At 43.0% G+C, this 27,657-nt stretch overlaps 2 protein-coding genes across 3 annotated transcripts in view; one reads left to right on the top strand and one right to left on the bottom strand.

Moving 5' to 3' along the window:
• Positions 1-6,639: 6,639 nt before the first annotated feature.
• Positions 6,640-9,433, top strand: LOC138789836 (caveolin-3-like). The gene is made up of 2 exons (XM_069968678.1): positions 6,640-6,726; positions 9,095-9,433. Exons 1-2 carry the CDS (start codon positions 6,640-6,642, stop codon positions 9,431-9,433), a joined length of 426 nt encoding a protein of 141 aa, XP_069824779.1.
• A 3,968-nt stretch (positions 9,434-13,401) lies between these two features.
• The window catches only part of CACNA2D2 (calcium voltage-gated channel auxiliary subunit alpha2delta 2), a 193,048-nt gene continuing 178,792 nt past the window's right edge, over positions 13,402-27,657 (bottom strand). For both annotated transcript variants that reach the window (XM_069966573.1, XM_069966575.1), the window contains 10 exons: positions 27,301-27,395; positions 27,130-27,180; positions 26,829-26,900; positions 24,699-24,851; positions 23,556-23,608; positions 20,191-20,246; positions 18,658-18,781; positions 18,464-18,573; positions 17,128-17,210; positions 13,402-16,068 (listed from right to left, as the gene is read on the bottom strand). In XM_069966573.1, coding sequence (XP_069822674.1) covers positions 15,946-16,068; positions 17,128-17,210; positions 18,464-18,573; positions 18,658-18,781; positions 20,191-20,246; positions 23,556-23,608; positions 24,699-24,851; positions 26,829-26,900; positions 27,130-27,180; positions 27,301-27,395 — 920 coding nt within the window. In that variant the 3' untranslated portion in view covers positions 13,402-15,945. The remainder of the gene's footprint in view (positions 16,069-17,127; positions 17,211-18,463; positions 18,574-18,657; positions 18,782-20,190; positions 20,247-23,555; positions 23,609-24,698; positions 24,852-26,828; positions 26,901-27,129; positions 27,181-27,300; positions 27,396-27,657) is intronic.

Genomic DNA, 27,657 nt, shown 5'->3' with positions numbered 1-27,657 from the left:
AACGGGGCAATAATTATTGGGGTGCATTTCTCTGGTAATAGGTTTATAATTATGAAAAATATTGGATTACAATAAAATCTCTGCACAGAAAATTAAAATTTTCAAATTTCTTACACACTTAGCTTTTATTTCTGTGACTCCCCTAAAGGGTTAAAACACTTTATGGATATGCTTTTGCAGAGTGTGGGGGGTGCAGTTTCTGAAATGGGGTGCTTTGTGGGGCTTTCTAACATACAGGCCCCTCAAATACACTTTAAACCTGAACAGGTCCCTAAAAATATCTGATTTTGAAATTTTACTGAAAATTTGGAAATTTGCTGCTAATGTTTTAAGCTTCCTATTGTCTAAAAAAAATTAAAGATCATTTAATAAATGCCGCCAACATAAAGTAGACATGTTGCTAATGCTATTTAATATATAATTTATGTGGTATAACCACTTTCTGTATACGCAAAAAAGTTTCAAAGTTGGAAAAATGCAGTTTTTCACATTTTTTCACATTATTTGGGTTTTTTACATAAAGATTTGTTATGATTATCGACTCCAATTTACCAGAAATGTAAAGTACAATATGTCACGAGAAAACAATCTCAGAATCAGCCGGATAGGTAAAAGCATCCTGAAGTTATTAATGAATAAAGTGACACTGGTCATATTCATAAAATTTGTCTCTGTCATTAAGGCCATTTCAGGCTCTGTCCTTAAGGGGTTAAAGGACAAGTGCCATGAAAAACTTTTTCCCAGTAATTGAAGCACATTACAAAGTTATATAACTCTGTAATATGCTTCAATCACCTATCTGCCTCCCTTCCCTGCCTTTTCCCCCCTCCACCCCCCACCAGGAAGTGTCCTGACTCACACAGACCTAATGACTGCCGTCACTGTCACCAAGCTCTTCTCTCAGCTCCTTCTCCTGTTACACTAGCCTCCCCCCTTTCCCTGCCTTGTCAGGTGACAGGCTTGCTCAGCTCCCATTGGCTGAACAACTGCAAGCCATCACTTGTCACATCTCACTTGCTTATCTTCCCTCAGACTGACTCCGGCACATAGGCAGCTCCCCTCATACCCTCTCTCCCCCTCCCCTCATACCCTCTCTCCTGCTGCGTGGACTCAGTGAAGGAGTCATGTCACTAGAGAAGATAAGCTGAGCAAGCAGAGTCACCTGACAAGGAGGGGAGGGGGAGGCTGGTGTAACAGGACCTAGAGCAGCCCTCCTGCTGATGACTCATCCTCACAAGAAGGAGCTGCCTGGTGATGGTGACGACAGTAATCAGGTCTGTGTGAGTCAGGACACTTCCTGGTGGGGGGTGGAGGGGGGAAAAGACAGGGAAGGGAGGCAGATAGGTGATTGAAGCATATTACACAGTTATATAACTTTGTAATGTGCTTCAATTACTGGGAAAAAGTTTTTCATGGCACTTGTCCTTTAACCCCTCATGTACTGCAACTGTACTATGTAAGTGACCCAAATTTCACTTACATGCTGCAACACAAAAAACATAACCCCTGACTTCTGGCACATTTTCTTGATTGCAGCAGCTGGAGAGCAGAGGTCAGGGGTTATCATTGGAGAGAAGCAGGAGATCTTGTTCTCTGCATATTAACCCTTTTTAAGTTGCAGCATGTAAGAGAATACTGGGTCACTAACACATAGCAGTACATAAGGGGTTAAGCAGAAGGACACAGGAGACTTATCTTTTCTGCACATGCCTGGGGCCCCCCTCCTGCATGGGCCCCATAGCAACTGCCTACCCTGCCTCTATGGTAGCTACACCACTGCTCATGGAAACTACTGGGAGTTGCCCATTAACATGAATTGGAGCTAAGCAAATTGCTTCCTAACCATCTCTTGTGGCCGCTAGTAGAGAGTGGTGAATTTAACAAAACTTGTTTTGGTCTTATGGTCTCCCTCAACTACTTATTCATGTCCCCAGTGCTCTGCTCCTAAAACACCACTACCTATGGGATTGTACTTTCATTTTAAAGTACAGGAAGTTAAAGACTTGTTTTAAATAAAAATCTTACAGACCCCACTGACAACCCCCGCTAGGTTTAGTAACCAGTAAAGTTGAGCGTCTTTTTCTCATGGATTGGGCATGTTACAAATACTAACAAAGATTTATGGAGACACATTCAAATGCTGCAAATCAGGCATTTCTGGATTATTTCTTTGTCCAGGCTAGAACAAATGCAAAGAACGGAACTCCTCTGTATTTCGGTTCGTACATTCACACCTGTAAACAATTTGACAACTAATCCTACCCAGTACATCCTATTGTGCACAAGGGGAAAAATAGTGAGGTGCGGTGCTTCTTTCCTGATGATTGAGGATGAGGATGGAGGTAGGTATGAAAACTGAATAGGAGGATGCAGCCTAAGGGGGAAGATGGGGACATGGAGGCTAAAGAGGAGGACAACAAGGATGTGGAGGAGGAGGATGCAGAGGGCCAAGGAGCCTGAGGATGAAGATTGAGGAAATTAAGTTTAAAGAGCATAAGAAGGCTGGGGAGGAGGATGAAGGGAGGAATTAAGGCTCATAATGGATGGAGGCTGAGGAGAGGATGCAGAAGAACATTTTTTTTTAACTATTTCGATCTATTGAACTCATTAGTAAAACAGCATGTTTGTGCTCATATATGTATTGTATAGTTATAAAATTAAAGTTGATCTGTCAGCTCTGCACTAGGTAAGGAGCTGCATATCCAAGTTATCTCTGAAAGTGGATTGCAAAGGTGCACGCCAGCAGTTTAAGCGCTACTATTAATTCTTAGGTGAATTTTGCATACATTTATGACACATGTGCGCAGAAACAATATGGTGCTGGATCAGGAGCTGAGTCCACTCCACACGTGACAACTGCCAGCTGTGTTGGGGTTCATTCACACGTACAGGATCCACAGCAGATCCGCAGCAGATTTGATGGTGCACATTTGATGTTGTATTCAGTTATTTAGATAAAATCTGCTGCACATCTGCAGCAGAAAATCAGCTGCGGATACGGTGTGTGTAAAGCTACCCTTAGGGTGCGTTCACACCTACAGGATCTGCAGCAGATCTGCAGCAGATTTGATGCTGTGTTCAGTTATTTAAATGAAATCTGCTGCAGAAAATCAGCTGCATATCCTGTAGGTGTGAACGCACCATTAAACAACAAATGCCTTCCTACAGTGCCAGGATCAGAGATTACTGTGATCCCAGCCTTTTAACCCTTTGCATGAATAAAGTTATGTTTCAAAACATTGTGACAAAGCAATTGTTTTCTTGTTATTGTTTTTTTTTTCAAAAGAAAAAAAACAAAACAAAACACAGAAAATGAATTTGGGATTGCTGTAATTGTACCAACCTGCAAAATTTTACAAGGGCTCCAAAGATGCAATAACTGATACAGACACGTATCTGCTTCCAGAAGGGCAGGAATGAAATGCTTGTTAAAGATGGTTACTTACAGATTCAGTCTAATTCTAATTGTCACTGTCATTATAACTTTTAAAATCTAAATCAGCAGGGGATGTTATATAAAGCAAGTTTGCAATTTATATTCATTACTTTTTTTTTTACTTTTACTTTTATTTTTCATCATCTTTTTTTTACTTTAAATCTTTTTTATTGAAAAGATAAAATTCAAAAATAATTACACATAAACATGGCTACGCAGAGCCAAAGTGTAAAGAATAATGACCAATTAAAGATATAATAGTTGTATATGCATAGAAATGACAAATAGCATACACAGGTCAACAAGGGATGCCAAGATAGTTATTATGCTTTTTAAAAGGGAACCAATCACAGGTATAATGCATATAACACTGTTGGCAGCTCCTAATAGAGCTGCTAAAGCATTTTCTTACCATACTTTGTGTGCCGAACTCCTAGGGGGCATATAGAAGCAAACGTTCTTTTATTCTGGTTCGTAGTGCAGGGGAAGAGCCGTGACTAGTCATCTAGGTCGTGTCTGGGCAGTGACTAGTCACAGCTCTCTGACTGTCAGCTTGCTCTGCAGGGATGATTGACACGCAAAGAGGCTTCTAACAGGTTACTTTTCCTTTCAATCATCTCCCAGAATAAAACAATGTTTTATTACCTATATACCTATATACCTATTACCTATATACCTATATACCTCCTAGGAGGATACCTTAGCAGCTCTATTAGGAACTGCTAACAGCGTCATATGTGTTATTATAGCTGTGATGGGTTCCCTTTAAAACAAACCTTTAGTTACTTTATATCCTGGTCCAGTCTTCTGAAGGCAGCTTTTTTGTTTTGTGCTGGCTAAAAAAAAGAGACTAAATGCAGGAAGTCCCGGCCAGTACAGAGTGTCAAGGCTCAATGCGTCCATCAATCACATGATTGTCCTCTCTGTGAGCAGATGGCACTGACTTCCTGTGTTTAGTCTCTTTGTATCTTTGACAGACAGACAGAAAGAAAATAAATCTGTAATGCCAGCCACCCCCGGCATGTCAGTTCCCAGGGACTGTATGTTTCCTGGGACCACCAGTATTCTGGCTAAAAAGAATTTTTATTCTAGCGGTGCAGTCAGGTAGGGTGTCAATGAGGTGGGGCCTAGAGCACCTATGCACTAAGCCTGCAGGGGCGTGCTGAAAAATAAGAGGCACTACAGGCCTACGAATACTCTATGCCCCACCTCATTACAGTGACACTGAAACATCATTTCTTATTTACCTGATTAGCCAGAGGAGTATTATACACTCACCGGCCACTTTATTAGGTACACCTGTCCAACTGCACGTTACCACTTAATTTCTAATCAGCCAATCACATGGCGGCAACTCAGTGCATTTAGGCATGTAGACATGGTCAAGACAATCTCCTGCAGTTCAAACCGAGCATCAGTATGGGGAAGAAAGGTGATTTGAGTGCCTTTGAACGTGGCATGGTTGTTGGTGCCAGAAGGGCTGGTTTGAGTATTTCAGAAACTGCTGATCTACTGGGATTTTCACGCACAACCATCTCTAGGGTTTACAGAGAATGGTCCGAAAAAGAAAAACATCCAGTGAGCGGCAGTTCTGTGGGCGGAAATGCCTTGTTGATGCCAGAGGTCAGAGGAGAATGGGCAGACTGGTTCGAGCTGATAGAAAGGCAACAGTGACTCAAATAGCCAACCGTTACAACCAAGGTAGGCAGAAGAGCATCTCTGAACGCACAGTACGTCCAACTTTGAGGCAGATGGGCTACAGCAGCAGAAGACCACACCGGGTGCCACTCCTTTCAGCTAAGAACAGGAAACTGAGGCTACAATTTGCACAAGCTCATCGAAATTGGACAGTAGAAGATTGGAAAAACGTTGCCTGGTCTGATGAGTCTCGATTTCTGCTGCGACATTCGGATGGTAGGGTCAGAATTTGGCGTCAACAACATGAAAGCATGGATCCATCCTGCCTTGTATCAACGGTTCAGGCTGGTGGTGGTGGTGTCATGGTGTGGGGAATATTTTCTTGGCACTCTTTGGGCCCCTTGGTACCAATTGAGCATCGTTGCAACGCCACAGCCTACCTGAGTATTGTTGATGACCATGTCCATCCCTTTACGACCACAATGTACCCAACATCTGATGGCTACTTTCAGCAGGATAATGCGCCATGTCATAAAACTAGAATCATCTCAGACTGGTTTCTTGAACATGACAATGAGTTCACTGTACTCAAATGGCCTCCACAGTCACCAGATCTCAATCCAATAGAGCATCTTTGGGATGTGGTGGAACGGGAGATTCGCATCATGGATGTGCAGCTGACAAATCTGCGGCAACTGTGTGATGCCATCATGTCAATATGGACCAAAATCTCTGAGGAATGCTTCCAGCACCTTGTTGTATCTATGCCACGAAGAATTGAGGCAGTTCTGAAGGCAAAAGGGGGTCCAACCCGTTACTAGGATGGTGTACCTAATAAAGTGGCCAGTGAGTGTATATGCGATACCCATGAAAGTCATAATTCATGTCACTGTGTTGCAATGTTTTACTTTAGCAATATAAACTGAAACACTATAGTAATAGTATATTTGGAACTAGTGTTTCTATGTTATATATAGCCACAGCTCACCTTCTCTCAACACATCAATGTGTCTAGTATGGAAAAGGAGGATGCATCAGTGCACAGGTAAAGAAAAAAACGTCAGTTTTCCTTTGAAATTGCAATGGAGTGCTGCTTCCCTTTTCTTCATTTACATGAGTATGGGGACGCATTCAGGAGTCTATGTGACAACTCAGAGAAATATGCATCATCACCAGTAATTTATCAGGTTCATGCAAATCCATGCAACAGTAAAAATATTTCAGATTACATTTTAGTTGCTTCCCAGTATTTTATCTACATTGTCTGGACTGTTGGTGGTAACCACTGCCCTTATAGGACATAAATACAATACTGTCAGCTCACCCCCTATTATCTGTAGTGGCCTCAGACCCGAGCCCCCAGGCTGTGCTAATCTGCCCCACAATGACAATGGTTTCCAAAACAGCTGAGCTGTCTTCCTGTCTTCACCTGGAGGAGGTGGCTGAAGTGTTTGATGCTCTTTTTCCATGGAGACCAAATGACAGAAGGTATAAGAAGGAGATAAAGGAAGGCAGAGGGGCCAGAAAGAAATTGAACTTGATCCCACACAAAACATCTACTCAACATGGCTGAGTTCAAATCTGTCCCCAGAGAGCCTATGGCCCTTGACATGGAACACCGTGACCCAAACAATCTGAATGAGCACGTGCGGGTGAGTACTGAGAATATAGAGGAAATGAGACAGGGTTGTTTCATTTAATTAGTAATTTAATCATAATTCATTTTCCTGCACATAATGCTTCATCACTGTGTGTATGTTTCTAATAGACAGTGTTCTCAAGATCTCTGCTTGCTGTTAGGGAATGGGAACATTCTTGTATACATTCCGAGACTTCCTGCCATAATACGTCTCCCAGCTGTGGGATGGTTTTTGGTTACCTAAACCATCAGGGGCATGTGTGGCTATGCTCCCACTTTGGGAATATGGTGGGGAAAGCAGCCGTCTCGAAATATATATGGCTGCTATTAATGATCATAATCATTATTAATGGCCGTCAATTTAACTAGAGGGACGCATTTGCCTGATATTTTTGCCTATTATTGCAGATAAAACGTCTCTGCCTATGTTCACACACAGTTCATATGATGTGGCCAGCTCAGTACCTTGGTGTAGCAAGCCGCTCCGCACGAGCCCCCACTCCAACAGCGTGTAGGTAACAATGAAGAAAAATCACCTGGGCTCAGCGATGCAGTGCTTCAATATACTTGCTTTATTCAAGTGATCCAAGAAAACAACGGAGACATATAGTGCGCTCTCTCAGACCCACGCCAACGCGTTTCCGCGTTTCCCGGCTGAGCCATGATTAAGGGTACGTGACGTACCGGAAACGCGTTGGGTTGGGTCTGAGAGAGCGCACTATATGTCTCCGTTGTTTTCTTGGATCACTTGAATAAAGCAAGTATATTGAAGCACTGCATAGCTGAGCCCAGGTGATTTTTCTTCTATGTTCACACACAGTAGAATGAAAGCGAAATATGACATTAAAATAGCTGTAAAACACAGTATTACTTTTAAGCTAATGTGCTGCATTATAGTCTATAGAAAAATGTCTGTGCACATTACAGAAAAATGCATATATATTTTTACAATATGTGCAGACTGACATTTTTTTAAAGACTTAAAAGGAGAAGTCCCACAAATTGTAAAAACAGCAGGCAGGCGGGGATGGGTGAGAAAATAACAAACAAGTGAACCCATCCCCATGCCTCTGTACAGCCGCTCCCGGGTCCTGTTCACATTAGTCGGGATTCTGCAGCAGCAACGCCTCGACCCCGGCTGAGTAATTGCCCAGCCAGCCAATCAGTGACTGAGGCTGACAACTTATTTTTTGCCACAGTCTACATATAAAAAAAAAATCCATAAACTGCATTGAAAGTGTGAACTAGTGTCTCCATACCTCCCAACTTTTTGGATGGCTAAAGAGGGACACTTGTGGTTCAGTCTAGGAAAATTTTACGGACATTTCTATACTTTTTAATTCAAGGATGCAGTCACACACACAGGATCCGCTGCAGAGTTATACATTTAGTTACATTGATATCTGCAAATCTGCAGCAGATCCTGTATGTGTGACTGCATCCTTAGGTCTCATTCACACATAGGTAACCCTGTCTGTAATTACAGACCTACAATTGCGGACAGGTAAAATGATTTATTTGCCATATGTCACATGTGTGAAATCATGTGTCAAAAGGGCCATCATGTCACATAATTCATCTGAATATAACAATTATTAGGATCCAACTTGCACCACAGCAAGAAACTAGACACTTTCTAGAGCAAGATAGAAAGTTTATTAATTCAAATCTAATTCCTAGTTCAAAAAGAGGGACATATAAGGGGCCACACAGCGACTGTATAATAGTTCTATAAAACACTGACATGATGCTGTATAGTACTATTACATAGATTATGTGTAATATGTAATGTATTAAGACTGGTGTATAAGTACTCCAGTCTAGCATAAAGCCCTGCTCCCATGCCGGATTTACTAAGAGGTGTACACCTCTCAGTGAATCCAGCGAATCTGCAAGCACAAAGATGTCCGCCTGCTTCCAAGCTGGTGGAGATTTTTGCCTTGATTTATGCTGGCTAGCATTTTCCAAATGAATTCTGGGCGCAAGTTAGATATATTCCTCCCAGTATGGTAATACCATATAGCTGTTATAGAGTTCTAATAGATGGACACTACTGGGATCAGTATATAGACAGTATATAATGTATTTTGCTAATCTTCTTGTGGAAGCATTATCCCATAAGGATAGTGAAACACTTTGGGAGGGTGAGGTGTATTCATTTGGGCAGGCTCTGATTTACAACCCTGGACTGTTGGACACTTCGCACTTATAATTATGGATGTGCATTTGATTACATTTTTGATTCACTTTACCATAGGAGATGGCTTAAACCAATCTGACCTAAAAATGTTTTAAAAAATTCCCCCGTTTTTGCCCTTTAGTGACAGACTGATCTACTTACCTATAATAAAATGTCATGAGGTCACTTCTTTTCTCTCCAGGTTCTCTTTGAAGATGCATTTGGGGAGCCTGAAGGGTCTCACAGCATCCCCGGAGTCTGGGAAATGTCCTACAAGACCTATGGTGGGGTGAAGAATTGCTGCTACCTTGTGTTGTCAATCCTGTGTGGCTGTCCCCTGGCCTTCTGCTGGGCGCTGGAGTTCGCTTGTGTCCAGTGCTGTCACATCTGGTGTATCGGGCCATGTATAAGGATTTGGAACATGAACTTCTCCTGCATGAAGCTATTCTGGAGCTCCTGCATCCACTGCATGTGTGACCCATGTTGCGAGGCCTGTGGTCTGTTTCTCAGCTTCATCCGGGTACAGAACAAGAACGGATAATAGAGTGCAATGATGTCTGTGGTTACTTACCAACCTCCAATCAATGGCCACAAGAAGATAAAGGTTAAAAGGAATCTTTAACATGGACCCATAACTGGATCCGCTTGACTCATCCCACTTATATGTTTCTTTCCAACCTGATCCTTATCCATGACTTGTCTTCATCCACTACACTTCTGATACCTTTCAGGCCACACAGACAATGTTTAAGTCCCAAAATTCTTCACAAGAATGTTTTGCTTAGCATTTTTGGCTTAAACCTTCCCCCCCCCACACACACACACAAATACAAGTGCACTTTTTTAGTTATGTTTAAGTCGTGATCATCGATCATGTCATCTGAGGGTGCGTTTACACAGAAAGATTTATCTGGCAGGTTTTTGAAGCCAAAGCCAGGAATGGATTTGAGAAGAGCAGAAATCTCAGTCTTTCCTTTATGACCTGTTCTCTGTTTATAGTCTGTTCCTGGCATTGGCTTCGAAGATCCGTTTGATAAATCTCTCTGTGTAAATGCACCATAAGGATTTTCATTTAAAAATGTGAAATAGTGCAGAAAAATGCTCCACAAATACTGTCCCCTCCCCAGAAAAACATAATGTATAAAACCACCGCAATTGACCATAGTTATTACTGAGCCATGACTAAGGACTGTTTGAAATGCGTAAGATGGAAGATTCAAGCTGATTTTACTCAGAAATATAACCTTAAAGGAGTTGGCCACTTTATAGTAAAATAGTTCAGTGTACAGTATTAGTAAGTGTACTCACTGCACTTACTGACAGTGGCCAACCCCTTTAAGCTCCTAGATCCAATGCAAAATCTGGACTAAAGGCCCTATTCCACGGAACGATTATCGTCCATATTCAGCCGATATCGGCCGCTACAGTCGATAATCGTCCCGTGAAATAGAGTGCAATGATCAGCCGACATCGTTCATGTCGGCTGATCGTTGCAGCCGCTTGTTTTTCAACATGTTGAAAAACAAGCGACTGATACAGCAATGATCTGCTGCCATCGCTCCGTTGAATAGGAGCATCGGCAGCAGACGCTGCTGTATCCTATGGGCTGCCCGGACGATCAGCGATCCCCGGGGCAGCCCCCCCCCCCCCCCCCCCCGCAGCTCCCCGACGCCCCCTCCTGCACTCACCTGCTCGCTGCTGCCGCTTTGAATAGCGGCGGCAGCGAGCGGGGAACGAGGAGCAAACGAGCGCTGAGAGCGCTCGTTTGCTCTTCTAAACGACCCGTGAAATAGGGCCTTAAGTGACCAACACTCCACCTGCAACGAAAACTTTGGGCCTCCTAAAACACTAGAGCCAGGGTGCAACTGCTATTTCTATCACCCGCCCCATAGGTGTGCTTGTGATTATCTGTGGATTTGTTAATAAAGATTCCTGTATATCTTTCTTTCCTTATTTAAGAGGAGGAGAGCCCATAATGTATTTGTAGTGTCAGGTCTCTGAAATTACTATTTTAAATTAAGTAAAAGGACTTTGCATTAGACGAAGGTATACCTGTCTCCCAGGTATTACCTGTGCATGCCCTGTGGGAAATGTAGAAACTATGATACACCTGCACAGGTTGGACACAGTCCCGATAGCCCCTATACTCCTTATAATATGAGGGGGGGGGGGGGGCTATGTTTGGTGTTCTAAGCTTGGTCGCATAGTTAAAAAGGTTAAAAAAGACAAGAGTCCATCAAGTTCAACATAGAGAAAGGCAAAAACCCTTATGAGGCAGATGACAATTGCCCCATGACAGGGAGCAAATTCCTTTCCGTCTTCAATCGTACTACTCTTATAATAAAGAATCTGCATCTGTGCTGATGGTGAAACCTTCTTTCCTTTAGATGAAGATTACCTTACATTTATCCACATGAAACTTAATTTGACATTTATCTGCCCAAGCCTCCAGCTTCTCCAAATCCCTTTGTAATATTATATTATCTTTATTATCTTTAACCCCTCCCCTCCTGGGCATATTTTTGTTTTTGCATTTTCGTTTTTTCCTCCTCGGGTTTAAAAGCCCATAGCACTTGAATTTTTTCACCTACAGACTCACATGAGCCCTTATTTTTTGTGCAACTAATTGTACTTTGAAATGGCAGACTTAATTTTTGCATAAAATATATTGCGAAACCAGAAAAAAATTATATGCACAGTAAAATTGAAAATAAAACACAATATTTTTTATTTGGGGTGGTTTTGTGTTTACGCCATGCGCCATATGGTAAAACTGACTTGTTATGCATGTTCCTCAAGTTGTTCCGATTACAACAATATGTAACATGTATAACTTTTATATTATTTAATGGCTTATAAAAAATCAAAACCTTTCAAAAAAACCGAAATGTTCCTTAAAATCGCTCTATTTCCATGCTTATAGCGTTTTTATTCTTTGGTCTATGGGGCTGTGTGAAGTGTCATTTTTGTGCCATGATGTGTACTTTTTATTGGTACCTTACTTGCGTATATGCAACTTTTTGATCGCTTTTTATCACAATTTTTCTGAATTTGATGCGACCAAAAATGCGCAATTTTGCACTTTGGGAATTTTTTGCGCTTACACCGTGTACAGTGCGAGATCAGGAATGTGATAATTTAATATTTCCGGCGATTACGCACGTGGCGATGTCAAATATGTTTGTTTATTTATTTATTTTTATTTATAAAATGGGAAAAGGGGGGTGATTTAAACTTTTATTAGAGGAGGGGATTTTTTATTATTAAAAACACTTTTTTTTCATTTTCACTCATAGAAATTAGAAGCCCCTGGGGGACTTCTATATACACAGCACTAATCTCCCATTGAGATCAATGCTGTGTACATAATAGAGCACCGATCCATCAGATCGGTGCTCTATTATAATGGTCTGCTGCAGACCATCTAAATGGCTTGCCAGGCCGGGATCAGCGTCATTCCGACCCTGAGCCCCGGCCGGCCCAGTACACCGGATCTCCCCTTCGTGATCGCATCGCGGTGGGGAGATCCGGCCACTAGACACCAAGGAGAGGGGCACACAAGGCAGTTAGAGGCAGCTGTCATGTTTGGCTGTCCTAATTAGCGGTGCGCGGCCAATCGGCGGCACTCGCTAATAGCCGCGGTCCCGTGCTGCAGCGCGGCCCCTCTCTGAACCTCCCCCCCCCCCCGCAGGACGTGCCGGTATGTTCTGCGGAGGGAAGGGGTTAATATATAAAAAGAAGTGGACCCAATACGGACTCCTCCATGGACTCTCTTTTGCACATTCATGTTTCCCAGGGAGCAATGCACCTAGGATTTTACTGTATTCAGCGCTTTAACCAACAGTGTTATCTTTGGCTGGTCTCCCTGAGATCAGTGATCTGTTTCTTGTTCTATTTTCTGTGGCATTTTTTGCTTCTTTTATTTGTTTTGCTACATAGTCTATTCTTCTGCCTATAATTGTTCAATGATTCCTCACTACCTCCTTGTTTTATTAGTCTGAATGCTTGTTTTATTATCATTTATTGCATCCCTAACAGCTCTAAGAAACCACATTGGTTTTCTCCTACTTCCACTACTTTATTCCCATATGGTATGTGTCGTTCACAAGATCTACCTATGATGCTCTTAAAAATGCCCCATTTCTCTAGTGTACTATTACTTCTGAGGGCAGGTTCACTTGATCACACTGGGTGAAGATCATGTTGAGGGTTTCTAAAAGCTGACATTACACCAACAGATCTGACGACAGATTATCTGCCAAAGATTTGAAGCCAAACCCAGGAGTGGATTTGAAATGAGAGGAGAAATCCAGTCTTTCCTTTATGACCTGTTCTCTGATTATAGTCTGTTCCTGGGTTTGGCTTCAAATTTTTGGCAGATAATCTGTTGTCAGATCTGTTGGTGAAATAAGGCCTTAAGATCTGATTAATATGACATCTTCTCTTATAATGTTTATATCAGACAACCAATATGGAAGAAAGGCACAAGAATCAGGGAAGAGGCCGAGATGAAGTGAAAATATGCACATTATTTATTAACTGATTCTTTGTAATAAACCATTTGAAAATATTTTACAGGAATCACGCACGAAATCGTACAAACTTTCTGTCACTTGTGGAACTTTTTCTGTACAAATAAATAAATAAATTTTGCTCCAGTCACCGGATAAAAGCCACTAACTGATGAGGAGAAGTCGATGACCTCGCGCCGCGTACGGGATATATATAATATTTATAGATATTTATACCTATTTATAGCTCTCTCGTTCTGGAATGGAGGATTGAACTAGAAACGCGAGCGGACGGACGCCTGGCGCACACACATCACCCAACCCCTCAGCACATTCCCAAAACAAGATCCAAACACACAGCGAAGCTACAAGCAAAGAAAATGACCATTAAGGGGTTCAGTTTATGACTCCTGACCGACCTGACCCTCCCCCCCATCCCCGACCTGTGGCATCTCTTGGCAGAATGGGGGTTTGTGTAGAAGTGATGGCACCTCCCCTCCCCTCCTTGTTTGTACAGGTTTGGCTGTATCCAGAGCTGCAGGGAGGTGGTTTCATCACTGGAAGTGAACAACAAGCAAAATGAGAGCATGAATGAGACATAGACGAAGATGAGGATGGATGCCAGAGAGGCAATAAAAGGAGGAAAGTCCTCAGACTGGATCACCTTTCCCTATGCTTCCCAAATCATAAAATCCCCAGTAAATCTTAAGTTTTTCTGTTTGTGGAAAAGTAGGGCAATATCCTATATAGCCACCATTACTGTTCCTACAGTTGTCATTTAGCTTCCCCAGACTCTTGAAGGGACAAGCTACCTAATCATGCAACAATATGTGGACAAGGGCTATATTGCTGTATAACTAGGCCAGCGTGCCAGTCAGGAGCCTGGCAAAGCTTGTTGACAACCCCATGGGAACTGCAAACAAAGGATAATAACTGGCATCCAACTTTTCCAAATACTGAATAATATTATTGGCTGAGGCCAATTTAGGGAGGGGGGTGTTGTCTAATACTGTGGGGAGGTCATAGTAATTGGAGGCTTTGGCGATATGTTAATACTGGATTCATGGATCCTTCAGAGATTCAGTTGCACGGTGCTGGTTCAGTTGAAAACGATCTGGGCTGAAGGGCAGAGCAAGTGAGGCCCCTCCCCCTATTGTGCTATGATTGGGTATCGGCCCAACCTTACTTGTGCCTTGTAGAGTGTTGACACAGTGTGACAGTTGTGTTCGGTTTTTGGGGTTAGCAGTTCCCCGTGTGCTTGTGAGATGATTGTGCTCTGTCCTGGGATTATCACAGCTTTTATTTCAGCAGCAGCGCAGCGTCTACACACTCGCAGAGTGGAAAAAGATAATTTGAGCAATGCGCCATTCTGAATACATGGATTGGCTGAAGAGAGGGCTCTCTTAGAGACACAGTAACCTGTTGAGAGTGAATTAGGTCTTCATCTTCTGCATTGCAATAACATGTTGAGTAAGTAGACTGGTGACAGCAACGTCACAAACCTGATTCTTTGGTGCAATATATATTTTATGATGGGGGGGGGGGGGGCTGACTGGGCACGGGACGGAGCTGGTTGTCCCCAGGACCAGAGGGTGAAAGGAGGAAAACGCAGCTTTGGCACTTAAGCTGCAGAACTGCAAAACCGTGAGAATCTGGAAGCTGCAGTCCTGCAGGACGGAGTGTCGGAAACTATCCAAGATGCTCTATGATACTTTGAAGGGCAGACGCTGCCGGGTGTCTTATTGTAAGAGTCACTGTTCATTTTTTTGCTAAATGTTTGTCCTGATAAATTCCCCCAGTATGAGATAAACTCCAACTCCTTTGTATATGAGAATGATATGGAAGGTCATGAAAAGATGATAAAGGGTAGCAATGACATCACCATGGATAGCTGTATCATCATCACCATGGACAGCTAAGATGTCATCACCATCCACAGCTATGACATCATCATGAGTAGCTACGACATCATTGCCATGGGCAGATATGACTTTGTTACCCTGGTAGATATGACATCACTGTGGGTATTTGCCATCACCCTGTGTGCATATGATATCGTCTTTATGGGTAGCTATAACATCATCACTAAGGGTAGATATAACACCATCTTGGGTAGATATGAAATCATCACTACAAGCTACGGCTCAGTACAGTAGCTGTAGAAATGGACAAGGATGACAAAGAGTCACTGACCCTTTGACACCCACAACTTATAAGACAGAAATTCAGGTGAATAGACAGTATTGAACCATGGAGACAGATGAACAGGAAACAGGAAATCCTTTGAGCTGCCATGGCTCCTCCCGCTCACAGGGTAAGTGCTGCTACTTTGCCATGATACTTTGTTTTCCAGGTTGCCATGGTAACTTCTGATGACACTAAAAAAGGTCTCCTTGTTGTCGCCGTAAAATCATCCAAATCAAGTAGTGGTTGTCGTGGTAACTCAGCCCAACGCGCAAGAGAGGCGCTCGCCTGTTTGTCATGGTAACCACGTCACTAAACAAGAAGTGGCCTCAGGAAGGAGGGAGGAAGTGGGGCAGGTTTAGAGGCCCCGACCCACAGAGGACGAGGTGCAGCCAAAGAGCAGAAGCAGCAGCTGCAGAAATGCCAGCAGGAGCCAAGACGGCCGGAACATTGAGCCTCTTCCACAGTCTGAGGTATCCTCCTAGAAGAAAGAAAGACTAAGGCTGAGAGGCTGAAGTAAGGACAACCACATCCAATCACAGAACTGATGCAGTAAAGCCAAGCATGATGAGAAGTCGTGTTACACAGAACTGTGGGTTACATCCACTACAAATGAGCGAGATTGAAACTGCCGGTTTGCAGGGCCTTTACATACCATGACAAATCGAGCAGCTGGGCTGCATCAACGTTCACTGTATCATTCGTGCAGCCCTGGAAACTGAAAGCACAAATATGTACATATCTGTGCTGTCAATTTTCAAATAACAAGCAGTGTTCACTTAAAAGCACGCAGCTTGTGATCCGGCATCTCGCTTCTCCAGTCCTATATTCAGACCCCTGCTTCCTCAGGCTGTCAATCATTTTGGAGGAGCCAGCGTCCCAAAGATACAGACGTGCCAAAGATCTGGAGAAGCGAAATGATGGATCACCGCAGCATGGTAAGTATACATTGCTTGTAATCTGGAAACTGACAGCACAGATATATACACATCTGTGCTCTCAGTTTCCCTTTATCAGCCACATATAACCCTGTTTACACAAAAGATGTATGGCCAACAACAATAAATCTAAAAGCCTGCTCAAAAGACCCCATCAGCTGAAGATCGGGAATTTTCCTGGTCCTCAGCAGTTTGCTGTCACATTTACACAGCCCGATTATTAACCACAAAAGCATTTCTAGCAATGCTCCTGGCCGAAAATTGCCCAGTGTAAAATGCCCTTGACGCAGGATAGCAGGTTACATCTATCACATTGTTAGTTATCACTATACATTGTCTGTGTGTTATATAGGACTGCAGATAACACCTACAACATTATGGGGGAACATTTATGAAGTTCGGCATTCTGCCCGATTCACTAAGAGCTGCACGCAGGGGATACGACAGGTGTACACCAGGGAGAAGGGCGAATCTGCACCTTGTCCCTAGTGTACGCCAGCAGCGCAACAATAATAAATGTCCCCCTATATGTATTTGATGACAAATTAAACTCTGCTAAATCTGCATGTCATCTATGATAAATAACACAAACAAATCAGTACCATTGGATTGTAGTCAAAGCAGACGTGTGGACCTTTACGATATCGGGGCATCTGCACAAGCTCACACTGCTCCGGACCCTCAGCTGTGTTTAGGAGTTAATGGAAGAACAAGTGCAAAAAAAAAGTAAAAACATAAATGATTTAAAACTGCAATAAAGAGAGACCTCAACAAGGTTCTCATCAGTTATCCAACTGAATAACAAATGAATATTTCCATCTTGCAAAGTATCATTAGGATATGCCATCACTTTATGATTGTTGAGGGGCTAATCTTTAGGACCCCAACTGAGAACTGAGAATGAAGTCACTGCATCACTAATATATTGCCGCATTTCCGCCAATATTTTTACCTGAAAAGTGCCAAAGAGGAAGACCTTCACAATTCTATTCAAATGAATGCAGTTTCTTAGCATCAGTGGGGGACTTAATGGCTGGATCGCCAACAATCTTGTTGTGATGGGATAGTCTAGCCATCCATTAACAAGATTGAAATAATCACCTAAAAAAAATCATGCTACAGCTCCTTCACAGTTCATAGGGCTAAAAGTAGAATCAAAAGATTTTGGCAGAGTTTGTCGGAGATAAATAAAACTGTGTGCCAAAAATCTGTTACAATCTGCACCACATTTTAGATGTATTATGGACACTTAAAGTGTACCTATCATTATAAAAAACTTTTGACATGTCATCGAGTGCTAAGAGCGGTACCAATCTGGAGATAGAACAAGGAGAGGACCGCAGCTACAGCGTGTCTGCTCCCCGCTCTGAAAAAAAAAAAGGGTCACGCTCCATAGGAGGCCATTATAGGTCTGACACTTTTTTTAAATTCAGAGTGGAGAGTAGATGCACTGAAGCATGTCTTCTCCCTGCTCTATCTCCCGATCGATATGGGTCTGGGCACTCAGACCCGGACTGATCAAAACTTTTTACATGTCTCTGACACGTCAAAAGTGTAGGTACACTTTAAGTACTAAGCTTGACAAAGGGGTGTGGCTCCTCTGAAACGAGTGTGGCTTAATATGAAAATTTTGTTGCAAATGTTTGGCACAAAGTAAGCCAACTAACAGAATGAGCCACTTTGATAATTCTAGTGCAGTTTTTAGACTGATAATTTTATTTATGTGCCCTAAAGTGATTTGAATTCTTATTATTTTCATGATCTCTGTTTTCAGTCAGTGAACAAAGAATAAGCCTGGGACCAGGAGGAGTGCTGTGTATATCTCTTGTTTGCATAATGCACTGAAATATCAGCAGTGTGAGCTCATCACTCTGGATTGACCCTCCCTGCTTCTAGTCAATATGCCTTTTACCAATTTAATGTCTAATGAAAGGATACAGCGTGTCTCTGCTTGGTCCAGCTTTATGGAGTCACACTGACTACAGAGCATCGTCTCAGCAACCACAAAGAGGAGATTCGTGTTTGAGAGTCTCTGGGCATGGAAATATCTGTCAAAAAAGAGAGTAAGACCCAGAGGTTAATTAACCCTTAATAACCTTCCAACTATCTTCCTCCCCCCAGACCTGACTGACCGGGAGCAGGGTCCACAATCAATGACCGATGAGTAGGTGGAATTGATGTTGCTGAAATAATACTGTGTCTGCTTCATGATACAGCTGGCTTCTCTGGGCTCCATGTTCTCGGCCATAGCGTCCTCTGTGGAGAAAGACAAAATAAGACAATAGGGTTAGAGGTAATATGGCTACTACATTGCTGAACATTTTTATAATAGAATCCTCTTCAACTTATTTTTTGCCTTTTTCACCTTTTGTTCAGTTTTACATTTTAAGGCTATGTTCAGACGTGGTAAGACAACGGCCGTTCCGTGACCCGGCCGTGTCACAGAACGGCCGGTGTCAGAAAAGATCATCCCAGCCAGTACTGCAGCACCGGCTGGATGATCTTGACTGCCGCTGAATTCTAATGCGGGTGCATCCATGCGCACCCGCATCAGAATTCCCCACTGCTCACAATGGAGCGTGCGGCCAGAGCAGCTTGCTCCACTGTGTGCACTGACAGGGTTTTCTGCAGCCGCTATTCACTGAATAGCTGCTGCACAAAACTGACATGTCAGTTTCCGGCGGCGCCGCTAGTGATCCCGGCCAGAGTGTATACCATGTGTATACACTCCAACCGGGATTCTATTGAAGGCAGCACTACGTAAGCTACGTAGTGTAAACATAGCCCCATAGTTAATGGTATAGATGCCATCAGTAAGTAGGCATTAGCAATTCTTGTGGTAGTCAGACTATATAAATAATAATGTACATGAATCCATCGAAAGATTCATCAACAGTAGCTTGATGATTCCAAATAGTAGTAATTTTTGGGAGGTATCTTCCCTTTAAAGCGAATGTACCATCAGGTACATTCGCTTTAATATGACCCACGGTAGATCAGCACAGGGAAGCCGGTGCCGCGGTCCATTTTTTGAACTGCGGGCCGGTTTCCATGTATGGCGCCGTTCTATCCATGGGTACCGGACAGGGGCTGAAGCCAGCTCCGTTAGAGCCGCGTCTTAGAGGAGTGGTGGGGCGGCCTGGCCCGTCTCTAGTGCTTCAGCCCCGGCCCGGTACCCGTGGATAGAATGGCGCCATACACGGGAACCGGCCCGCGGTTCAAAAAATGGACCGCGGCAACGGCTTCCCTGTGCCGGACAATCCGTGGGTCATCGGGCACATTTGCTTTAAATCAATGATTGGTTCCTTTAAAAAGCTTAAGAAAGAAACTTGGGGTTTAACAAACAAAGAAACTCTTCCAAAAGGGAAAGATACCTACATACATTACCATTACATTACCATCCCTTGGTTCTTCTGGTTTATTTTTGTGAATGCCTAGTAATGTTTTTAAAAGCTTCTTAAAGGAGCCAAGCAATGACTTGAAAGGAGAGCTACTTTGCATATTCTTCTTCCCATAACTCCCAGTGGAGCATGAATGGCCTAAAAGTCTTCACACACATTTTGGCGCTATAAAAACTTCAGAATACAATATAGAGCAGTGATCCCCCACTCTGTTCTCCTATAGTAAGGTCTACACGACAACAAGGAGTCCTTTTTGGTTCTCACCTGCTTGCATCCAGCTGGTGTACATCAGACTGACGAACAGATGCTGCAATAGTGACCTGTGAAGAGAGGGATAATAATATGATACAGTATACATTCAGATAATTATATTTCCCAAATGGTGCAAGACCTGACTACATATTCCAGCATTTACTGGACACTGCATTGGAGAATTAAAGCAGTTTTCAAAGTTATGAAAGCACATACAGCTATATGAAAGGCATCATGTGTCTGCTTGACCTAAGAGTTATCTAAAGTAATAGTGCTGACAGATTTACTTTAAAAGAAATCTGTCACTCGGTTTATGCTGCCTTAAATGAGGGCAGCATAAACTAGTGACAGAGATGCTAAATAGAACGGTGTATTAATATCCATTATTCTGTTCAGCCGTTCTCCTGACATGCTGCCTCACTTCCTCCACCCTCCAGCTGCAGACAGCTGTATGCCTTTAGAGTACGTTCACACTTACCGGATCCGCAGCGTATTTTCTGCTGCGGATCCGCTGCGGATCCACGGCAGATTTCATTTAAATAACTAAACACAGTATCAAATCTGCACCATCAAATCTGCTGCGGATCTGCTGCAGATCTGCTGCGGATCCTGTAGGTGTGAACGCACCCTTACACAGTATACACTCACCGGCCACTTTATTAGGTACACCATGCTAGTAACGGGTTGGACCCCCTTTTGCCTTCAGAACTGCCTCAATTCTTCGTGGCATAGATTCAACAAGGTGCTGGAAGCATTCCTCAGAGATTTTGGTCCATATTGACATGATGGCATCACACAGTTGCTGCAGATTTGTCGGCTGCACATCCATGATGCGAATCTCCCGTTCCACCACATCCCAAAGATGCTCTATTGGATTGAGATCTGGTGACTGTGGAGGCCATTTGAGTACAGTGAACTCATTGTCATGTTCAAGAAACCAGTCTGAGATGATTCTAGCTTTATGACATGGCGCATTATCCTGCTGAAAGTAGCCATCAGATGTTGGGTACATTGTGGTCATAAAGGGATGGACATGGTCAGCAACAATAGGTAGGCTGTGGCGTTGCAACAATGCTCAATTGGTACCAAGGGGCCCAAAGAGTGCCAAGAAAATATTCCCCACACCATGACACCACCACCACCAGCCTGAACCGTTGATGAAAGGCAGGATGGATCCATGCTTTCATGTTGTTGACGCCAAATTCTGACCCTACCATCCGAATGTCGCAGCAGAAATCGAGACTCATCAGACCAGGCAACGTTTTTCCAATCTTCTACTGTCCAATTTCGATGAGCTTGTGCAAATTGTAGCCTCAGTTTCCTGTTCTTAGCTGAAAGGAGTGGCACCCGGTGTGGTCTTCTGCTGCTGTAGCCCATCTGCCTCAAAGTTGGACGTACTGTGCGTTCAGAGATGCTCTTCTGCCTACCTTGGTTGTAACGGTTGGCTATTTGAGTCACTGTTGCCTTTCTATCAGCTCGAACCAGTCTGCCCATTCTCCTCTGACCTCTGGCATCAACAAGGCATTTCCGCCCACAGAACTGCCGCTCACTGGATGTTTTTTCTTTTTCGGACCATTCTCTGTAAACCCTAGAGATGGTTGTGCGTAAAAATCCCAGTAGATCAGCAGTTTCTGAAATACTCAGACCAGCCCTTCTGGCACCAACAACCATGCCACGTTCAAAGGCACTCAAATCACCTTTCTTCCCCATACTGATGCTCGGTTTGAACTGCAGGAGATTGTCTTGACCATGTCTACATGCCTAAATGCACTGAGTTGCCGCCATGTGATTGGCTGATTAGAAATTAAGTGGTAACGTGCAGTTGGACAGGTGTACCTAATAAAGTGGCCGGTGAGTGTATATACCCAGTATAGATAGACGGTGGCTGGTGAGCAAAGGGAACTGGTGCTGATAAATATCAAGGACTACTGAGCACACGCACATAAGGGAGTAAGCGGTCCTCAGAGTCCATGCTATTGAGGATGATGTCTTTGAATTAATTACACAGAACACTGTAAGTGAAACATCATTCTGTTCAGCTTATCTGTCACTAGTTTATGCTACCATTAGATAGGACAGCATAAATCTACTGACAGTCTCTTTAAGGTTCCTTATTAGAGATGAGCAAACCAGGTTCGTGTTGGAGTCGATCCGAACGCGAATGATCAGCATTTGATTAGCGGGGGCTGCTGAAGTTGGATAAAGCTCTAAGGTTGTCTGGAAAACATGGATACAGCCAATCACTATATCCATGTTTTCCACATAGCCTTAGGGCTTTATCCAACTTCAGCAGCCACCGCTAATCAAATGCCGAAAGTTCAGGTTTGGATGGACTCGGACATGCTCGAGGTTCGCTCATCTCTATTCCATATACATAGGAAGATATCATGTCTCTAATAAGCATCAACTGACGATAAGAAAGTAAATTGATTCTCAGTTTCTTTTAATCACACATGCCAAATATAAGGAGGGGTTAAACAAACAATTTTCCATTCAGGCGCCTCTGCTCACAGACATAAGGTACATTATTTGTTGGCAGTATATTCACTCTTTGTATGGGCAGAAGTGCTGCAAATTGTTACATGGGCCAATGACTGGGAACGGACAGGTAAAGCAGCTTTTAAAAAACATGGACATTGTTTGCTGGCTGAGAGTCTAGGAAATGAGGGCAGGGTATGTGGAGCTTTGGGATACCTAAAAGAGATAAGGTAATGACAACCCCCTTTTTTTTTCTTAGGCTACGTTCACATCAGCGTTTGACCATCTGGCACCATTCCGTCTACCTTTTCCGTTTTAGAGTAAGCATAATGGAAACTGTCGGATCCGTTAAATAGATTCCCATGCTATTTTAGTGTGCTCCGTTTGCCCTAATTGTGCTCCGTTTGCATGCAATCCGTTCAAGATCCGTTTTTTTGAACGGAAGAAAAAATAGTGTTTGCAGTATTTTTCTTTCCGCTTAAAAAAAACGGATCACGAACGGAAAGTGCACTTCCATTTTTTTTTTTAAATTGTAGTCAATGAGGACGGATCTAAAACGGAAGGTATTTCCGTTCACATCCGTTTTTTTCATCCGTTTTTGCACTGAGCATGCGCAGAAGCAGCAAGAAGAACCAAAGAAGAAAAATAAACGTATAGAAAAACGGATGCTGACTGATGCAAATGGATGCAAACTGATGTACAAAAGTCAGTTTTTTTAAGCCAAAATACAATGGACCATTAAAAAAAGATGAACATTTTGCAATCAGTTTGCATCAGTCTGCTCATCAGTTTATGCTCATCCGTTAAATTAATATAGACGGATCCGTTAGAAACAAAGAAAAACGCTAGTGTGGCTGAGCCCTTAGCATCACAGATTTTTATGCATTTATAACACTCACCAGGCAGCAGCAGACGACAACCAGGCCAGATTAAGCATATCAGCAATTGTTGGCTGTAAAGAAGAGACAAAGTTTAGCAAAGTAAATTCAGATACATGTTTTTTTCATATTCTAGTCACATCCTGAGTTGCATTAAAGGGGTTATCCAGCGCTACAAAAACATAGCCACTTTCTTCCAGAGACAGCACCACTCTTGTCTCCAGTTTGCATGAGGTTTTGCAACTTAGTTCTATTGAAGTGAATAGAGCTTAATTGCAAAGCACACCTGAACTGGAGACAAGAACGGTGCTGTCTTTGGAAGAAAGTGGCCATGTTTTTGTAGCGCTGGATAACCCCTTTAACACAGATGCACCCTAACAGACTTAAGGCCCTATTCCACCAACAGATCTGACGACAGATTATCTGCCAAAGATTTGAAGCCAAACCCAGGAGTGGATTCGAAAAGAGGAGAAATCCAGTCTTTCCTTTATGACCTGTTCTCTGATTATAGTCTGTTCCTGGGTTTGGCTTCAAATCTTTGGCAGATAATCTGTCGTCAGATCTGTTGGTGGAATAGGGACCTAAGACTAGGTTACAAAAAAGCATTGTAATAAAGAATAGAAAACACTACTTTTTTGTCTGGTTAAATGACAGACTAGTGAAAAACTGTATGGGCCACAATGACTTTAATAAAGGGTTTCCGTCATGTTGGTCATTGGGGGGTTGTTGTACAGCCAGCTTACTTTTTTTGTATAGTCACATCACAAATAAATAACAGCACTCACAAATTTGTTAAGCTTTTATTATGGCATGGGTATACAGAGGCAACCTTTCATGTGGACTGTCGGGGTTATAAGGTAGGGTCTGTGGTCTTTTATGTCTGGAATATTGTAAATTTTTTGTTCTACTTCGAGAGCAAATGAATGAAAATGCAAATAGAACTTCCACACGGATGTGAACCTACTGAACCTGCCCTAACCCAGTTTAAAGAAAGTACTGTGCTTTGTAGTTTTTGTTCTCACACCTTTTGGAGGGGTAGGCTCTGTGATGACGTACAACCTAGGGGAAGACATGAAGTCTGAGCTTTTAAAGCTCTCGTGGGCTGCTAAGGTTGTATTACCCCCTAAAAAGCTGGATGGCCTAGCTTTTGCTAAGAACACTTACCACAAAGATACCCCTGGGGGCTGCGCCTTTGTTGCTCTCAGTTTTGGGGGCACATAATGACTGGTAATCATAGGACTCCTTCCTGGTGAAGAATGAGCTGTTATACAGTGCAGACATGAGGTTGGGGTCCACCTCACTGAAGAACTTCCCAACCTAAGATAAACACACAGGGTTAAGATGATGAAGAAAATAGGAGAGACACACAGGACTGGAGACTGACATTACAGATTCTCAGGCAGCTACAACTCCCAACTTGACACCCTTACTAGTAGGTTGACAATAGTTTTACAAACAATCCACTTTACAAAAAAAAAAAAGATTTCTCTCTCCAGAACCAGCCTTATCATCTCAATGGCTGATGAGTTAGAGAAAAAAAATTCTGAGTGTTCTCACTATAATCTGCTTTACACTCCATGTGACTTGAGATTGTACTCGTCATCATTTACTTACAGCAGTGTTTTCCCTTTGCTTCTTTTGCTTCTCAAAATTCTGATTTCTGAATTTCCAGAGCTTTCACACAGCAATTACAGACACAAATGCTCTATGAAAGGGCAATTACCCTCTGCAACGAGGCGCAGATTTATGTATAAGCAGCGGCATGACAACATGAAACGACATCATACCGCTCAGGGTGCTTATACAACGCAATGTGTGTTTATGTATTTAGCCTGTTTTATGTGTGACTGAAACAACTGGCATGATAGTAAAATGAGAAATCTAACACGCTGCAACAATCTGATCTATGTGAACTGTACAACTGTAATCACCATTCACAGGCAAGATACAGGTATAATTTAGTAACTGTTTGCGCATACATGACTTAACTTAAAGGGGTAGTGCGGCGCTCAGAAATTATTCACAGAATAACACACATTACAAAGTTATACAACTTTGTAATGTATGTTATGTCTGTGAATCGCCCCGTTCCCCGTGTCCCACCACCCCCACCCGTGTACCCAGAACTGTTGGTGCGTTATACATTACCTGATCCGTGTCGAGGGCCGTCCGGCATCTTGTGCCAAACGTCATCTTCGGACGGACGGCCGAGTCGCTGCCGCCCGTCCCCCCTCCGCCACGTCACAACTGTGCTCAGCCGCAATTGGCTGAGCACAGTTATGCTCAGCCAATCGCGGCTGAGCACAGTTATGCTCAGCCAATCGCAGCTGAGCATCGGATGACGCTGCAGAGGGCGGCCGGCATTCGGGACAGTCGGAGCTGTTCGCTGGCCGCCCGAAGAAGACGTCACTCGCTGAAGATCGGAGACGGGTGTCGGCACGTGACAGGTATACAGGAGTATAGCGCACCACACTTCCGGGTACACGGGTGGGGGTGGTGGGACACAGGGAAGGGGGCCATTCACAGACATAACATACATTACAAAGTTGTATAACTTTGTAATGTGTGTTAGTCTGTGAATAATTCTTTACCGCCGCACTACCCCTCTAACCTGTATTAATTACAGTGTACCTGTAATACACTCATTATATATGTAGAGGATAATATTTATCCTTTACTGATCCTAAAATCTCCTAGCATTCTATAAAGATGATCCTGGTTCACAGACCATGAATAGGACATTCAGAATTGAAAAAATTCTTTAATAACTTAAAGGTGTTGTCAGGGGAGCAGAAGATTGCTGAAGCTTTCTGCTCCCCAGCACTTCCTGTGAATCCACATCTCGTAAGTAAAGGCCCTATTCCACCAACAGATCTGATGACAGATTATCTGCCAAAGATTTGAAGCCAAACCCAGGAATGGATTTGAAAAGAGGGGAAATCCAGTCTTTCCTTTATGACCTGTTCTCTGTTTATAGTCTGTTCCTGGGTTTGGCTTCAAATCTTTGGCAGATAATCTGTCATGAGATCTGTTGCTGGAATAAGGCCTTAAGCCTTTCGAGATGTGAGGGGGCAGTTGCATATTCTGATCATTGTGGTTAAGCCCAAACACGTTGTACAATAGCTGCAAGATGTTAGCTATTAGACATTTGGCCATATGTGATAATTAGGATATTTGTCCCCCACACACACGTGTCTCAGAAGGCACACTTCCGAGACATGGATTAGCAGGAAGTGAGGACAAGGGAGCAGAAAGCTAATAGACAACCCCTTATAGAGAAGAGACTTCCTTTACCTGAGACCAGTGATCCTGCTGGTTGGACATCACAAGGAATCCACCATCATCAATGAGAACGCACAGCAAGTCCTGCAAAGAAGAGACACAACCGATATATCATCTCTAGAGAACACAGAAACAAGGGAATGTCAGAAAGCTCTAGAGTAGAGGAACACTGGGTGACTCAAAGCCAGAAGTCCATGGGGTACCACACTACTAAAGAATCGGGGTATTGGGTGTATTGATGAACATGTAAAGGAGGAGTCTTATAATATTATTGCTTTGAACAACAGTGAATGACTGGAAAGAGGCCACTTACCTCACTGTTGATGTCACAGTCCATCTCGCAGCTACTGGAAGGACTGCATTGCTGGAGACAAGGGGAGAAGATGATTCAGATGTCATCTACAAGACTTGAGGGCAACATCTGAACACAGGGACGAAGCCATTACAGAACACACAGAAAACTGCACAATGGCTGGGGGCTTACCTTGCGTGGTCCTTGTGGGTTTGCTTCTGAATGGTTACTGGCCAGAATTTTAAACTTTTCCACCCAAGCCTCAAGATCCAACTTTACTCCCACAACTAGAGAAAAGAAATGGAAAAAGAATGATGGTGAAGCTCCGGTAAAGGTCATAACATGGAACATGGATCTGGAGTATCTGGATCAAAGAGATGTCATATATTTGAAATACCGTATATTAGCCCGGACCATACTTCTTGAAGTGGAATCACCACTATATCACACATGACTTTCACCAGATACCTTCAGTACTTTTCATCAGATAATGTGAACTGACTCTCAAATGCCATCCTTGACTTGATGAAAAACACACCTTTATTCACA

Source organism: Dendropsophus ebraccatus, chromosome 4 (assembly GCF_027789765.1).
Source record: "Dendropsophus ebraccatus isolate aDenEbr1 chromosome 4, aDenEbr1.pat, whole genome shotgun sequence".
Classification (NCBI taxonomy): Eukaryota; Metazoa; Chordata; class Amphibia; order Anura; family Hylidae; genus Dendropsophus; species Dendropsophus ebraccatus.
The sequence above is the reverse complement of the archived record's forward strand: the minus strand, read 5'-3'. Positions and strand labels throughout refer to the sequence as shown.

Coding starts and splice junctions, on each gene's coding strand:
- LOC138789836 (XM_069968678.1), top strand. CDS start 6,640: ATGGCTGAGTTCAAATCTGTCCCCAGAGAGCCTATGGCCCTTGACATG. Junction 6,727..9,094: donor ATCTGAATGAGCACGTGCGG/GTGAGTACTGAG, acceptor TTTTCTCTCCAG/GTTCTCTTTGAAGATGCATT.